The sequence below is a fragment of the Lemur catta genome, chromosome 6 (assembly GCF_020740605.2).
Source record: "Lemur catta isolate mLemCat1 chromosome 6, mLemCat1.pri, whole genome shotgun sequence".
Lineage (NCBI taxonomy): Eukaryota > Metazoa > Chordata > Mammalia > Primates > Lemuridae > Lemur > Lemur catta.
Window position 1 is genome coordinate 35791409 of NC_059133.1, and position 17114 is coordinate 35808522.

The 17114-nt window shown below is 37.5% G+C and overlaps 1 protein-coding gene across 2 annotated transcripts in view; it reads right to left on the bottom strand.

The window, feature by feature from the left end:
* SYT1 (synaptotagmin 1) overlaps positions 1 to 16703 on the bottom strand; it is a 195684-nt gene extending 178981 nt beyond the window's left edge. Inside the window, exon 1 of one of the 2 annotated variants that reach the window (XM_045553316.1) lies at positions 16528 to 16703. In XM_045553316.1, coding sequence (XP_045409272.1) covers positions 16528 to 16693 — 166 coding nt within the window. In that variant the 5' untranslated portion in view covers positions 16694 to 16703. The remainder of the gene's footprint in view (positions 1 to 16527) is intronic. The other variant, XM_045553317.1, reaches the window with a different exon arrangement.
* Between the last annotated feature and the right edge of the window lie 411 nt (positions 16704 to 17114).

Consider the following 17114-nt stretch of genomic DNA (forward strand, 5'->3'; position numbering starts at 1 on the left):
CTATATAAATATGTAGTAGAAGCTTATGGAGTTTGAAGATGGCTACCAATATATTCCAGACAACTGTTTTAAGCACTTTATATACATTAATACTTGACTGCTCATACTTTCCCAGAAAGGTAAGTACTTATTATCCCCATTTTACAGATTACATGATTTGCCCAAAATCATAATCTGGTACGTAGGCAGACCAACTTCACAGTCTCTCATCATAGCAAACAATGCTCCCCTGACTGAGGTTAGTCACTAATAATGGGCCAGAGTCTCTGAGTGATTAATGCAGCATTATAGACAAAGTACTAATATTTTTAGGCTACTGAAGTACACCAAAAAATTTAGGGGGTGATATTTACATGATTATAATAGCAATGTTTTCAATCTAGTGTAATAGTTTATTGATTTTCAAGAATCAGATCCAAATCCTTATGAAAATGAAATTATTACAGTAAAAACTTAGTTTCAAGGCATTGGACAATATGACTCAGCCAATTATAATTTATTACCCTGAGATCCTGGCTCTTTTCTAAATTTCTGTGGACAGGTCTATACTTTAAGAAAATGGTCTATTTGAGGAGAGTCAAGGCGGCCAACCGGCAATAACAGCTGCCAGAGAGTCTCAGTAAGAAGGAGAAGTTTTAGATGAAAGAGAAAAAATGAACAAACAGATTGGGTGGGGATTTGAGGGAAGGGTGCCAGAACCTTCAGGAGAGTCCTTGGGAAGCAGTTGCAGAACAGGAAGGTGGTAGTGGCAGATATCAACCCTGAGAGGCATGGAGTCCAGTGAGAAGGGTAGGTGGAGCAGTTTGTTTCTCCCTACCTTGCATCTCTGACAGTTGGTGGGTTCCTGAGCTGCTGCAGAGACTTTCTGCCCACCTGATCCCAGAGGCTCCTGCCGCCAGTGAGTTGGGAGCTTGTTGTGGATGGGGCACTAGGTTCCCAGCCCCACGTGGGAAAATATATCATTTGCTTACAGTACATACCTCTCTACAGAAACTAAGAAAAGAGTCAGGACCTCAGAGTAATAAACTACAAGTGGCTGGGTCATATTATCCAATGCCTTGAAAGAAAATTTTTATTTTAATTTCATCCTCCATCTCCCCAGACCTGAGCCAGGACAGCAGGCACCATATTGCTTCTCTATCCACCATCCCCCTTTGCCCTCCCCTGCATGCTTCAACTTCTCGGGTTTTGTCTTGCTCATTCCCACACAGACATTTCCCAACTCTGGCCCAGACTGCAGAAGCCACAGGGATCCCATGGGTACTGGGTGATCTGCGGGACTCCAGTGCCTGGACATTCTGGGTTGGCAGCCCCCCAGAGTGAGGGACAAATATGACCAGAGTGCTAGCTTTCCTCCATTTATACTCTTTTCTACCCTTCCCCTCCCCTATCCAAGACTGCCAAGAGAGACATTTCCTTGTAGGGTCCTGCAACAGACTGAAGCAAACCAAATTCAGCACCTACCGCAGCCAAGTGGGCTTCATCCCAGGTATGTAAGGATGCTTCAACATACATAAAGCCCTAAATGTGATTCACCACATAAACAGAAGCAAAAACAAAGATGATATGATCATTTTAACAGATGCAAAAAAAGTATTTGACAAAATTCACCCTTTTTATAATAAAAAATGCTTAACAAATAGACAGATGGAATATATCTCAAAATTACAAAAGCCATATATGATAAACCCATAGCCAACATCATACTAAATAAGGAAAAGTTGAAAGCATTCCCACTTAGAACTGGAACCAGACAAGCATGCCCACTGTTACCACTTCTATTCAACATAGTGCTGGAAGTCCTAGCCAGAGCAATCAGCAAGAGATGGAAATTAAAGGTATCCATAGGGGGAAAGAAGAGATCAAAGTATTGCTCTTTGCTGATACTATGATCTTATATGTAGAAAACCCCCAAAGATTCTTCCAAGAGACTCCTGGAATTAATAAATAAATTCAGCAGAGTCTCATGTTATAAAATCAATGTACACGAATCAGTAGCATGCCTATACACCAGCAACAGTCAAGCTGAGAGTCAAATCAAGGACTGAATACCTTCCACAATAGCTACAAAGCAAATAAAATACCTAGAAATATATTTAAACAAAAAGAAAAGAACTGCAAATCACCGAGGAAGGTGTAAACAAATGGAAAAACATATGCTTATGGATTGAGAGAATCAACATTGTTAAAATGTCCCATACTACCCAAAGTGATTTACAGATTCAACACCATCCCCATCAAAATATCAATGTAATTTTTCACAGATGTAGAAAAAATAATTCCACAATGTGTTTGGAACCTGAAAAGAACCCAAATAGCCAAAGCAACCTTAACCAACAGGAATAAATCTGAAGACAACGCTTTACCAAACTTTAAGCTGTAACAGCATGGTACTGGCACAAAAATAGAGACATAGACCAATGGAACAGAACAGAGACCCCAGATATAAAACCATCCACATATTGCCATCTGATCTTTGACAAAGTGGACAGCAATATACACTGGGGAAAAGAAGCCCTATTCAATGGTGCTGGGAAAATTGGATAGTCACACGTAGAAGATTGAAACAGGGTCCATATGTCTCACCAATCATAAAAATTAATTCAAGATGGATAACAGACTCAAATTGAAGACCTGAAACCATAAGAATTCTAGAAGAACATGTTGGAAAACTCTTCTAGTTATTGGCCTAGGCAAAGAATTTGTGAGGAAGACACCAAGGGCAATCACAGCAACAACAAAAATAAATAAATGGTATTTGATTAAATTAAAAAGCTTCTGCACAGCCAAGGAGACAATCAAGAGAGCAAATAGACAATCTAAAGAAGGGAAGAAAATATTCACATACTACACATCCAATAAAGAGCTAATAATCAGAATCTACAAATAAGCAAATCAGCATGAAAAAAATCAAACAACCCCATTAAAAAGTGGGCAAAAGACATGAACAGTAGCTTTTCAATGGAAAACAGACTAAGGGCCCATAAACACATGAAAAAATGCTCAGCATCACTACTCATTAGTGAAATGCATATCAAAACCACAGTGAGATATCACTTAACCCTACCAAGAATGGCTTTTATCAAAAAGTCCCCAAACAATAGAGGATGGCATGGAAGCAGAGAAAAAGGAACACTTACATGCTGCAGATGGGACTGCAAACTACTTCAACCTCTATGGAAAATAATATGGAGATTCCTCAAAGAAGTAAAAGTAAACTTACCATTTGATCTAGCAATCCCACTTTGGGTATTTACCCAAAGGATGAAAAGTCATTTTACCAAAAGGACACCTGCTCTAGAGTGTTTATTGCAGCAAAGATGTGGAATCAACCCAAGTGCCCCTCGATTCATGAGTGTATTAATAAAATGAGGTACATGTATATCATGGAGTACTACTAAGCCATACAAAATGATGAATTAGTACCTTTTGCAACAATCTGGATGGAACTAGAGACCATTCTCCTAAGTGAAGTATCACAAGAATGGAAAAACAAATACTACATGTATTAAATTGGAACTAACCGATCAGCACTCATGAGCACAGATGGAAGTAAAACTCAATGGAAATCATGTAGGTGGGAAGGGATGGGTGAAATTGTACCTAACATGTACAATGCACACTATCTGGGTGATGGGTACACTTATAACTTTGACTCGAACAGTACAAAAGCAATTCATGTAACCAAAATTAAAAAAGGAAAATAACATATTTATTAGTTAAATAAATATATTTCCATTATTTGCAGTCTTCTATTATCTCTCTCTCTCTCTCTTTTTTTGGTAAACTCCTGTGTGAAAACAGCATGAATGAGAAGAGAAAAATGTGAGGGTTCAAGTGGTTTTGACATTTCTCCAGGACAGGAGCTTTAATAAAAGCATTGTTTAGTGAGGAAATCTTTAAATAGGCCAATATTCTTTGAGTGTTTATTTCCAATTTATCTACATTCACTCAAAAGATAGATTGGGGAGTCACGTGGACTCAGAAGATATCAAGCACAAATCCCTTTATTATAGTAATCTTATAAATGAAAATCAAAACAAGGAAAAATAAAGCCCACTGCTAAAAATCTACTGGTACATCACATAAATTTCTTCTAGTTTCTGCTCCTAAATTCTTTTTCTAATTTAAAAGACATTAGCACAAACATCACAGGTCAGCAATGCAATGAGAGATCTACCTAGTCATTAGTAAGGAAGGAGTAAGGCGAAAGACAGCAGTCTTCCAGCTTCTCTCATGCTGCTGTTGTCTTTACAGATTTGCTTTTGTAGTGAGGCTTTCCTTAGTGAAAACATAGCCTCTATTTTGCAATGCAACTACTATGTGGTTAACAAAAAAAGACTTTTTCAAGCTTGTATAAAGTATGTATGTGTATAGTATTTCAATGAGGTAATTCCTGAGTTATTTTAGATAGAGGTAAAATCTTATTCATATTCCTTATTTTCCTCAGGTGTTTTTATTTCATATCTTTGAAATGCTAATGGAATGTAGCTACATAAAGTTTAGAAACCTAGCTGAGATCTTAATTCACTTGGTGGCTTTATGTGTGCTTACTGTTACTGCATATTACCTATGTTTTGGAAGTTTATAAAATCCCTCAATACTACTTTATTTTAAAGGCATGAATTTCTTGGGAAAAATTTCTGCCCAGTAGACTTCTAAGAGGAAAACAAAATCCAAGGACACAATAAACAGCCTTTCTGAACTGCTATGTCAGTAGCGTGTATTTTTGTTAGGTTTGCACCTTGAATATATGATGTTGATAGTCATATTGCATACTTGTTCTATAAAATCAATATTATTCAAAATGCCCCCATTGATAATATTTTATACTATTCTGTTTCCTGTCTCAGAGTGTCAATACAACATAAATATAAAATTTTAAAAATCAATAAAATATGCTGACTATGATATAAAGGAAAAATAAGACAGTAATTTATAAAAAAAATTATATTTCAGTACAAAAATCTTCAGGCCCAACTACACTGGAAGGCACAATGAAGTAATCAAATGCTTGACACTAATAATAGAGAAGGCAATCAAAAGATTTTTTGAAAATCAAAGGCTAAAGTTAACGTGGACATTAAAATAAAAGCTAGACTATTCCCTGTATTTCAGAGCCATGCAAAAATACTTTGTGTTTATATGTAAAATAGTTCTAGGTTCAGATAATTATAAAAAAGATTTCCTTCTATATGCATGTCCTATAGGGATTTTGAAATTTGTGGGGGATGTGGAACAATTCTTCATTGTGTGCAAATGTCCCGGGACCATGCCCCTCTAAATGCCAGGAGCTGCCGCTGCCCATTTTTAACAAATATGGCCCAACAAACATCTACACTATCCTGTAGGGGGCAGTGCCAATTATATTAAGAACTACTGCTTTAGATGAACCTAACAGATATTTTCTGCCATAGATTGACTTTTTAATGGTAACTCTTAAAACACACACACATTTTCTATAGTTTGAATCAATATTAAACTGAAATTATAAACAAGATGATGAAATAAACTAAGATCTTATACATTTCAGTATCTATGTAATGTTGCATTTGAACAAAGGGCTACAAAGGTTTGAAAACTATTGCTTTCTTGATCACAGTTTCTCCAAGCACGACACAAAGACCACATAATTTGGTATCTATACAGTTGTTTCTATCACAAATTAACCTAGTCTCAAACAAAACATCTCCCCTTCCCCTTTTTGCCTGCCACATGCATTGGAATAAGAGCTTTGCTCTTAGGCATAACCCTAACACAATGCCCAGCATATCCCAAGTTTATTAGTGCCTTCGGTGTCGGATAATTTCAAGATGTAGGAGCTACAAAGATGTATAAGAAATGGTCCCTGCCCCTGAGGAATTGACATTCCAGTGAGAAAGATGGGCAGAAAACCTCAGATAACCAAGATGGTGAGAGAGCTCAATGAAGAGCTTTCAAAGGTTGGAGGAGGACTCATATGATTCAGCCTTGGAAAATGAGGGAACTTCTCATCCAAGTGGTGACATGTGAACTGATTCTTGAATGATAGGGTTAGTGGGGAAAGAGTCCAGGAGCATAAAAAACCTTGAGAGAAGACACTGAAGTATGGAAGTGCTGGCTAGTTTTGAGAAGTGTTTCAGGAGGAGAATTCACAGGATTTGAATGAAGGCATAGAATTGGTGGTGAAATAGCTCAGGGAGGTAAGGGTAATAGATTTCTTATCTGAAGTGCTGGGTGGATGAGATTGCCTAGGGAGAGCATGTCAGAATAAGAATGGAATGGGATTAAAAACAAAACCCTCAAAACAAGGACCTCTAACAAACACTTCAGGGGAAGAAAGAAAATGGAAAGGAAGCACCAGTCAGTGCAATAGAATAAGAAGGAGGAGGAAGGGTGGAGTCCTGGAAGTCAAGAGTTTTCAGAAGATGGCAGCCAATGATGATAATAATACAGAAATATCTGATCAAATGAAGATTGATATTTAATAATAACCCTCATAATTGTATATGAGGAGGTAGCTGGGGACTTTAGTGAAAGCAATTTCAATAGTACATGAAAGATGGAAATCAGAGTAGAAGGGGTTGGGTTGTTAATGGGAGTTGAATAAATAGATGTCAGGGTCCTGTTTATATTTCTAAATAAGTATGGTGGAGATGTGAAGGAGGAAGAGAGAATGGTAGCTTGATAGGGGAGGGGAGGTCACAGGAAGAAAGTGTTACAGCCTAAAGGAAGAAAACTGATATTTCTTAAGAACATACTACACATGGAATTTTGCTAGGCACTTTCAGATATGTGAATCGAGCATATGTGTAGGATAAAGGGAATATGGGAGTGAGAAAGATTACAGGAGAAAAAAAGGAAAATTAGAGGAGATAATGAAATGAGGAAACACCAAGAGGGAATTCATCTTCCCTAGAGCAGGCATTGTTGGAGTGTCTCTAAAGAATGCAATGCACGTATATTTGGCTGCAAAGTTTCTGGAATTTTCTCAATTTGGGTGACTGACCTGAATAGAGGGCTTTTCAAAAATAGAAATAGACTTGTTAAAATGACAGCTTGAGTTTAATGATAGCTAACATTTATAGAATGCTTACTCTGTGCCAGACACTCTGCTAAGCACTTTGTATGCATCCATGTCTTTACCCAACAACCCTATGATGGGGTTATTACTTTCATCCCCACTTTATGCATGAAGAAACAGATACTCAGAAAAATTAACATGCCCAAGTCCACCTAGCTAGTATAGAGTAGAGCTAGAATTTGAACTCTGCAGTCTGTGTCCAGAGCTTGTCTTTTTAATTCCTGTTATTAAACTGTCTATCCAATAACACTTCTGCAGGAATTATACAACTACCCTTAGTCCACTCTTATTTGGGACTCAGAGTCATATTCTAGCTATCTGGCTTTCCGCTGTGCTTAAGGAAAGGTGCACTCTACTTCAAGAAGCTCATGAATATCAAAAACTTAACCACAGCTATTTGGATGACATGAGTTCATGCTTTACAAACCAAGCATGGCCCTAGTCATATTAAAATCAAAGTTGCAAAATAAAGAAACGTTCTGAAAAACCTTGTCTGCTTCATTTAGATAACAGTGTGCAGAATGAATTGAAAGATAAAAATGTTCAGCATTTACCATTTCCTTCTCCTTTTTTTAAATTTTAAGCCCTGTGGTGTTATGGATGATATCATCAGGCAATTTGGTTTAAATATGTTCCATGCTGGACTGTGTAGATTACCCAACTAATGACATGCACACTCCTTGCCATTGTGACACCTCTCTTCTTTCAAGTGGGAATTTCAAGTGACAGACTAAAGCTGTTTGCTATCAATTTTGCAAAAAACACATCTGCCAGATAGCCAAGATTTAGTTCAGAGACCAAAATCGATTAATATTCTAATTTGTTACCTGTCATTAGCATCATACTATATTATGCCAAGTCAAAAGTGATAACCTTTATATAACATATGCTCCTAGAGGAATTTGATTTTAAGGATGTGTTTTATTTTTGTTTAGTGTTGCTCCCTGTGTATAAATCCCATTAGAAATTTCAATTACACAGGCAGTAAAAATTGTGATGGATTAAAATGAAAGTGTAAAATGTGTATACTGTTACACATTTTTAATAAAAATGCATGGCTATATTTATAATACAGTTTTTTTCTAATACTGATTTGCCATACCATTTTAACATTTTAGGTGTTTCACTTGTTTCTTTCTATTAAGTCAAAGACAGCACTAGCCACATATTTTCTATGGACATTGCCCAGATTCTTTGACATTCTCTGGTCAAAAGCAACTCTCCATGGAGGAGCAGGATGATTATCTGCTCTGATTTCCAGTGCCCAGTAAAGGGACACAGGACTAGGACAATGGCTTCGAAAGGAATGAGATGAGGTTAGCCCATGGAAACAAAAGAAAGAAAACAAAATGTTATAAATAATATTTTCCAGCCAATTGCTTTTCCACTGATGAACAGGGAGGAAAACATAAAGCAATAGCTGCCTCTAAGTGGGAAAGGATAAAAGGAGGAGGAGTCGTCATTACAAAGATAGAGATAATTTACTTTTTCAGTGCAAATGACATAGTCCAGCACTGAAATGTTGCTTTCCTAAAATGCTTAAATGTGTCAGCATCTTAAGGCGTCAAAGTCTAACATAGGTGGTTCAGGATATAAGTTTGACATTCATTCATTCATCAAATACATATTTAGTAACTCCTATGTGCTACGCACCAGCAGTGATATAACTATGCCTAAAACAGACCCAACTTATTGCCCTCATAGAACTTATGTTATTTTGGAGGGAGCCAGAGAAACTAAAAACCAAATTAAAAAAAAAATGATAGTGCAGATGGTGCTAAATGATACAATAAGAAATAAAGCAAGGTTGGGGGGCAAATGCCACAGCTGGTGGTGGGGCTAGCCAGAAGTCTGGTTTTAGGTCGGAGGATTTCCCTCTGGCTGGGCTGGTCTAAATGCTCCTGTGTGGGCACCAGCAGGATTCTGCCCTGTGTAAGGGCAGCCCTGAGCTCCAATGCAGAGTCCCACTGTCACTTTACTTTTTCTCCCCTGGGCACACAGATTCTCTCTCCACTCAGTGCGCTGGTGTGGCATTACTGGGGGATGGGGAGGGGTGGGTAGGCAATGCAAGACTGTTCTTTCTGCTTTCTTCAGTGCCTCTTTCCTGGATGTAAGGTTAAAACCAGGCACTGTAGTCGCTCATCTGATTTTGGGTTCTTCTAAAGGTGCTTCCTTGAGTGGATAGTCGTTGAATTTGGTGTTTGTGCAGAGGAACAATCACTGGAGATTGTTATTCAGCCATCTTACTGCCCTAATCCTGGATTGCAATTTTAACTAGTGTGATTGGGAGAGTCCTAACTAAGAAGATCACATTGTGCAAAGACTTAAAGGAAATGAGTGAATGAGCTATGCAAATACATGGGCAGCATTTCAGTCCCATAGTTATCAACGTCACCATGTGTCTCACATCGTTGACTCTTCCAGAGAGGAAGATGGTATTGAAGACAAGGCAGGATAATGTGTTTGATTTGATGTTATTCATTGCTCACTGCTTGCCTATGACACATATCTCAAACATTTTCATAAAATATTCTTTAAGAGTTTGTACCCATGATATATGCATTTGGTTTCTGCCTGGTAGTTATGACCTCAAAGTTATATCAAAACTACCTGAAGTTTGCATATCACTTCATTAGCTCAGCAGCAGAACAAGGACAAGAACTGAGATCTGTTTTTCCAATTCTAGGGCTTGATCTAATGGACCATCTCCATCTTCACTTTGTTTATGAGTCTCCCTGCTGAGAATGGTAATTACTGACAATTGTGGTAAGAATGTGTCTCAGATGAACTTGATTTTATTAAAACTGGACAAAGAAATTAACAAATTGCAAATTACTGAGGGATAAGAAGTGGGTTCCTTGCATTTTTCATTTAGTTTTTCAGGGTCCTCACAGAATAATTCTCTTATAAACTTTATAAATCTCTCATCTGGATTATTATAACAGCCTGCTTTATCTTCTGCCCTTGCCCCTCTACAATCCATTTTTCAACATTGCAGCGGGAATGATATTTAAAAACCTAATTCAGATCATGGTACACCTTTACTAAAAAATACTCAAAAAGGCATTTTATTTTAGGGTACAATCTAAGTTCCTTAGAACAATCCACAGGGCCCCACATGATATGACTTCTCCTACAAATTCATGTACACACTGAGCTTCTTGCTATTCCAGATAGATTCTTGTCTAAGGGCCTTCATAGTATTTACTAGGCTTTTAGACAGTTTCTCCTCCACTTCCTTCAGGTCTCCTTATGAATGAAACCAGCCCTGATCATCCTACAAATAACAACCTTTTATGCTTTACCCCCTTCCCTATCCAACATACTCTCTTATATTTTTCCTTAAGTCATTTATTACCACCTGACGTAGTATATTTATTTGCCTCTTTATTGATTTATTACTTCTTTTCCCTATAAGGATATAAGCTCTGGAAGGGTGCAAACTTTTGTTCCCAACACTTAGAAAAGTGTCTAGCACATAGTAAGTGTTCAAACTTGAAGAAAAAAGAGTAACGTATAGTTCAAGATGTAAATTTAATGCCACTGGGATTGGGGCAGAGCAAGATGGCAGAGTTGGACTCTCCAGTGGCAATCTCCCCACAAAAACATCAATTTGGACAACTATCATGAACAGCAATGCATGAATATAACTTCACACCAGCTAAGAAAACCAGGTGAGAGATCACAGTAGCTGGTGGTAGCAAAATGACAAGAAAAGACACATTGAAGAGGGTAAGAAGGGTGGTTTTACAATACCTGTGTCACCCCTCACCCAACCCCAGGTAGCACAATGTGGAGAGAGATATCATTGAGTAGGGGGAAAGAGGGGAAAGTGAACACAGGACTTTGCTTTGGACCCCAACTCTTGGCCTACCACAGTAAAATTCAGCATCAGGCAGACCCCTACCACCCGATACCCATGACTGAGCCTTTAGTCCTGCCCTGGAACCGGGTGGGACCACACAGCCCCAAGCTTTAGGCTTGTATGGCAAACTCGATTTCCAGCCTGTACTATTGCTAAGCCGATGTCAACGGCCCTGGGTTCTGGACAACCCTGAGCAGGAGGCAGTCTCCAGCAGCCCATGGCTTCAAGTGGCCCAGTACTATGTGTGCTATAGCAAACCTCCAACTTCTGGCAGCTCTGTGCTGGCCACAGCTGTCCTGAACTTCTGGCTTCCCCTAGTGCCACACTTGCTGAAGCATATTGAACATAATGAAACCAAACTGTCTTAGGATTCTGGAAGCACTGAGCTTGCTGTGGCTATACTAGGCTTCTAGTGCACCCCAGTGCCTTGTGGACTGCATCTGCCCCAGGTTTCTAGCTTGTTCCAGGTCTACATCTGCTATAGTGGGCCCTAGGCTTTTGGCAGTGCCATGCTGGCTGCAACTGCCCTGGATTTCTGGTGCACACTAATACCATAACTGCCACAGGGCTTTCCCAGATAAAGATAGTCTGTGAAGACTGGAAGAAATACCTACTTCTTCTAATGTGCAGACATTGACGCATGACCACAAGGATCAAGACGAATCACGGAAACATGACATCATTAAACAAGCAAAATAAGGTAGTAGCGACCGACTCTAAAGATGTGTAAACATCCCCCCAAATACAAAATAACTGTTTCTTTTTCCCTTTTTCTAGAGATAGGATCTCACTCTGCCACTTAGGCTGGAGTGCACTGGCATGATCACAGCTCACTGCAGCCTCAAACTTTTGAGCTCAAGTCATCCTCCCATGTCAACCTGCCTAGTAGTAAAGACTACCAGTGTATACCATGCCTGGCTAATTTTTCTACAAACAAAATTGACAAATCTTTAGCAAGATTAACTAAGAAAAAAGAGAGAAGACTCAAATAAATAAAATCAGAAATGACAATGGAGACATCAGAACTGATACAAAAGAAATACGAAGGATCATAAGAGATTACTGTGAACAACTATATACCAACAAATTGGGTAACCTTGAAGAAATGGATAAATTCCTTGGCATGTACAACCTACCAAGACTTAGGTATGAAGAATTAGATGATCTTAACAAGTGAATTATATGTAAGGAGATTCAATCAGTAACAAAAAGTCTCCCACCAAATAAAAGCCCAGGACCTGATGTCTTCACTGTTGATTTCTATGAAATATTTAAAGAGGAACTAATGCCAGTTCTTCTGAAATTTCTTCCAAAAAATCAAAGAAGAAGGAATACTTTCAAACTTATCTTATAAGATCAGCAACACCTCGACACCAAAGCCAGACAAAGACCCTTCAAAAAAAGAAAATTAGTCCAATATCTATGATGAACATAGATGCAAAAACCTTCAACAAAATACTTTCCAACTGAATTCAACAGCACATTAAAAAGATAATTCACCATCATCAAGTGGGATTCATCCCAGAAATGCAAGGATGCTTCAACACACATTAATCAATATATGTGACACATCACATGAACAGAATTAAAGATGAAAAACATATTTTCATTTCAATAGATGCAGAAAAAAGCATTTGACAAAATATAACATCCTTTCATGATAAAAACTCACAAAAAATTAGATATAGAAGGAATATACCTCAACACAATAAAGGCCATATATGACAAACCCACAGCTAACATTATACTCAATGGAGAAAAGTTGAGTGCTTTTTCTCTAAGATCTTGAACAAGGCAAGGATTTCTGCTCTCACCACTTCTATTCAATATAGTGCTTGAGGTCCTTGCTAGAGCAATTAGGGAAGAGAAAGAAATAAAACACCTCCTAATTGGAAAAGAAGAAGTTAAATTGTCCCTGTTGGCAGATGAGATGATCATATATATAGAAAAACCTATAGACACTACCAAAAAAACTGTTAGAATAAACAAATTCAGTAAAGTTGCATACAATAAACATACAAAAATCAGAAGAATTTCCACATGCTAATAGTCAAATATCTGGAAAAAAATCAAGAAAACATTCACATTTACAATAGCTACCAAAGAAAATAAAAGCCTTAAGAATAAATTTAACCAGTTTGTATTACCCAAAGTGATCTACAGATTCAATGCAATCCCTATTAAATTACCAACATCATTTTTCGCAGATATAGAAAAAATAATTATACACTTTGTATGGAACCAGAGAAGACCCCGTTTAGCAAAAGCAATTTTAGGCAATAAGAACAAAATGGGAGGTATTAATTTACCAGACTTCAAACTACACTACAAGGCTGTGGTTATTAAAACCACATGGTATTGGCACAAGTACAGGGACACAGACCAGTGGAACAGAACAGAAAATCCAGATATAAAACCATCCTCATATAGCCATCTAATCTTTGACAAAGCAGACAAAAACATACTCTGGGGAAAAGAATCCTTATTCAATAAATGGTGCTGGGAAAACTGGATAGCCACATGTAGAAGACTGACACAGGACCTACACCTTTCACCTCTCACAAAAATCAAATCATGGTAGATAACAGACTTAAACCTTAGGTGTGAAACTATTAGAATTCCAGAAGAAAATGTGGGAAAGACTCTTATAGACATTGGCCTAGGCAAAGACTTTATGAAGAAGACCCCAAAGGCCATCACAGCAACAACAAAAATAAATGAATGGGACCTGATTAAATTAAAAAGCTTCTGCACAGCCAAGGAAACAGTCATGAGAGTAAACAGACAACCTACAGAACGGAAAAAAATTTTTGCATGCTACACATCCGATAAAGGACTGATAATTAGAATCTATTTAGAAACTCAGGAAAATCAGCAAGAAAAAATCAAACAACCCTATCAAAAAGTGGGCAAAGGACATGAATAGAAATTTTGCAAAAGAAGATAGAAGAATGGCCAACAAACATATGAAAAAATGCTCAACATCTCTAATCATCAGGGAAATGCAAATCAAAACCACAATGAGATATCACTTAACTCCAGTGAGAATGGCCTTTATCAAAAAGTCCCATAATAGGGCCGGGCGTGGTGGCTCACGCCTGTAATCCTAGCACTCTGGGAGGCCGAGGCGGGTGGATCGCTAGAGGTCAGGAGTTTGAGACCAGCCTGAGCAACAGCGAGACCCCGTGTCTACTAAAAATAAAAAGAAATTATCTGGCCAACTAAAATATATATAGAAAAAATTAGCCGGGCATGGTGGCGCATGCCTGTAGTCCCAGCCACTCAGGAGACTGAGGCAGTAGGATGGCTTAAGCCCAGGAGTTTGAGGTTGCTGGGAGCTAGGCTGATGCCACGGCACTCACTCTAGCCAGGGCAACGAAGCAACACTCTGTCTCAAAAAAAAAAAAAAAAAGTCCCATAACAATAAATGTTGGTGTGGATGCGGAGAGACAGGAACACTCCTACACTGCTGGTGAGACTGCAAACTAGTGCAACCTCTGTGGAAAGCAATATGGAGATCAAGTAGACCTACCATTTGATCCAGCAATCCCATTATTGGGCATCTACTCAGAAGAACAAAAGTCATTCTATAAAAAAGACATCTGCACCCAAATGTTTATAGCAGCACAATTCACAATCGCAAAGATGTGGAAACAACCCAAGTGTCCATCAATACATGAGTGGATTAATAAAATGTGGTATATGTATACCACGGAGTATTACTCAGCTATAAGAAATAATGGGGATATAGAATCTCTTATGTTCTCCTGAATAGAGGTGGAACCCATTCTACTAAGTGAAGTATCCCAAGAATGGAAAAATAAGTACCACATGTACTCACCAGCAAATTGGTTTCCCTGATTATCACCTAAGTGCACATTTGGAATAACACTAATCGGGTGTTGGGCAGATGTGTGTGGGGGGAGGGGATGAGGGTATACCTACATAATGAGTGCAATGCACACTCTCTGTGGAATGAACATGCTTGAAGCTCTGTCTCGGGGGGATTGGAGGGCATGGGCAATATACATAAGCTAAACTTTTGTACCCCTGTAATATACTGAAATAAAAAAAAAAGGAAAAAAAAAAGAATTAATTAACCAAGAGGGTAAACGTTTTCTACACTGAAAACTATAAAACATTGATGAAAAAAAATTGAAGAAGATACAAATAAATGGAAAGATAGTTCATGTTCATGAATTGGAAGAATTAATATTGATAAAATGTCCATATTACCCAAAGTGATCTATAGATTCAACACAATCCATGTCAAAACACCAACTAAATTCTTCACAGAAAGAGAGAAAACAATCCTAAAATTTGTATAGAACCACAAAAAGACCTGAATAGTAAAAGCAATCTTGAAAACAATGCTGGAGGCATCATGTTACCTGACTTAAAAATATACTACAGAGCAATAGTAACCCAAACCAGCATGGTATGGGAATAAAATCAGACTCATATACCAACGGGACAGCACAGAGCACCCCCAAATAAATCCATTTCTAACCTAAGGGTCCATCAATGGATGATTGGATAAGGAAAGTGTGGTGTATATACACAGTAGAATACTATTCAGCTATAAAAAGTAAAATCCTGTCATGTACAACAACATGAATAAACCTGGAGGATACTATGTTAAGCGAAGTAAGCCAAGCACAGATGACAAATATTGCAGAATCTCATTCATATGTGGAATCTAAAAAAGTTGATCTCATAGACACAGAAAGTAGAATTGTGGCTTTCAGTGGCAGAGGTGGTTAGGGGGAAGGGGGGCAGATTTTGGTCCATATATATAAAATTTCAGTGAGATAGGAGAAGTAAGTTCAAGAGATCTATTATATAACATGATGACTATCATAAAAATATATCTGTATTCTTGAAAAAATGCTAATAGAGTAAATGTAAAATGTTCTCACCATAAAAATAACTACGTGAAGTGATATGTATGCGTGAATTAGCCAGATGTGTTAATTCCACAATGTGTATATACTTCAAAACATCATGTTTTACATAGCAAATACATAAAATTTAATGTGTCAATGTAAAAATAAAATTAAAAATGTTAAATACCACTGAGAGGACTTAGTGCTACACTCATCCAAACAAACTAAGGGTATAAGCTTTTTTGTTATGACAACAAAGAAATTTTAAAAATTGAAAAAGATTTTAAAATGTAGACAAATGAATGGCAGAAAATAAAACTTACAGTATTGAGAAAGTTAATCATATCTTTTGTTTAGGAATAACTTTTGCAAAGAAATAATTTTATAAATACAAATCCAAAATAGCTACAGTACAATCCATAAACATTAATATTCTTGACAGAAACAGATATTGAAGAAGATAAAAATACCTACATTAAATACAAGATACAGATGTTTTCTATAAACTAAATTTTCATTTATAGGGTATATTTAAAGATATTAAGACTATTCTACTTCCAAGAATATTTTATTTTATATTGGAATACTACCATTTCAATAATAAAATATTAAATGTAAGTGTATAATATGTTAAGAGGTGTTCTGCTTTCTTTCTAATGGATAATGTGATTTTCAATTATTTTTTAATTCAAGTAATAATAAAGAATACTCACATGGAATTTTATGCAACTCATTCATAAACTTCTCCTTCAGCTTAGAAAAGGCATCTTCCTTTCCTTCTCCAGGAGTGGCCGGCTCTGTGGCATTATGTGGTAGAACAGTTGCAACGGTGGTGACTGGCGGGGCTGCCAGGGCCTCATGATGACTCTCGCTCACCATTTTAGGTTCAGGTGAAACTGTGAGGGGAGGGAAGCCCAGAAAGAACAATTCAAAATGGCTTAACTGACCCTTCAGCAAAGGATAACTAGAGATGAAAAAACATCAGAGGTTACACCTGCTCACTGAGAAAACAGTCTATCATTAGCATATTACTTTGTGTTGGTTCATGAAATATTTATGGAACCACAGTGAGTGGAGAGTTCTTCCCCAGAAGGTAAGACCGAACAGCATCCCCTTCCAACGATACTATGTAAACTGTCAAATCTATTAGTTATTTATACAGCCAATTATTTGCCGTGTAGATTTAACTTCTAACCCATATCTTACTGAAATGTGTATGAAACAATTGTTGGCAACATACAGGTTCTATGATGCTAAACATTTTGTATTTTCTAAAAGGCAAAAAGTGGCAAAATATTTG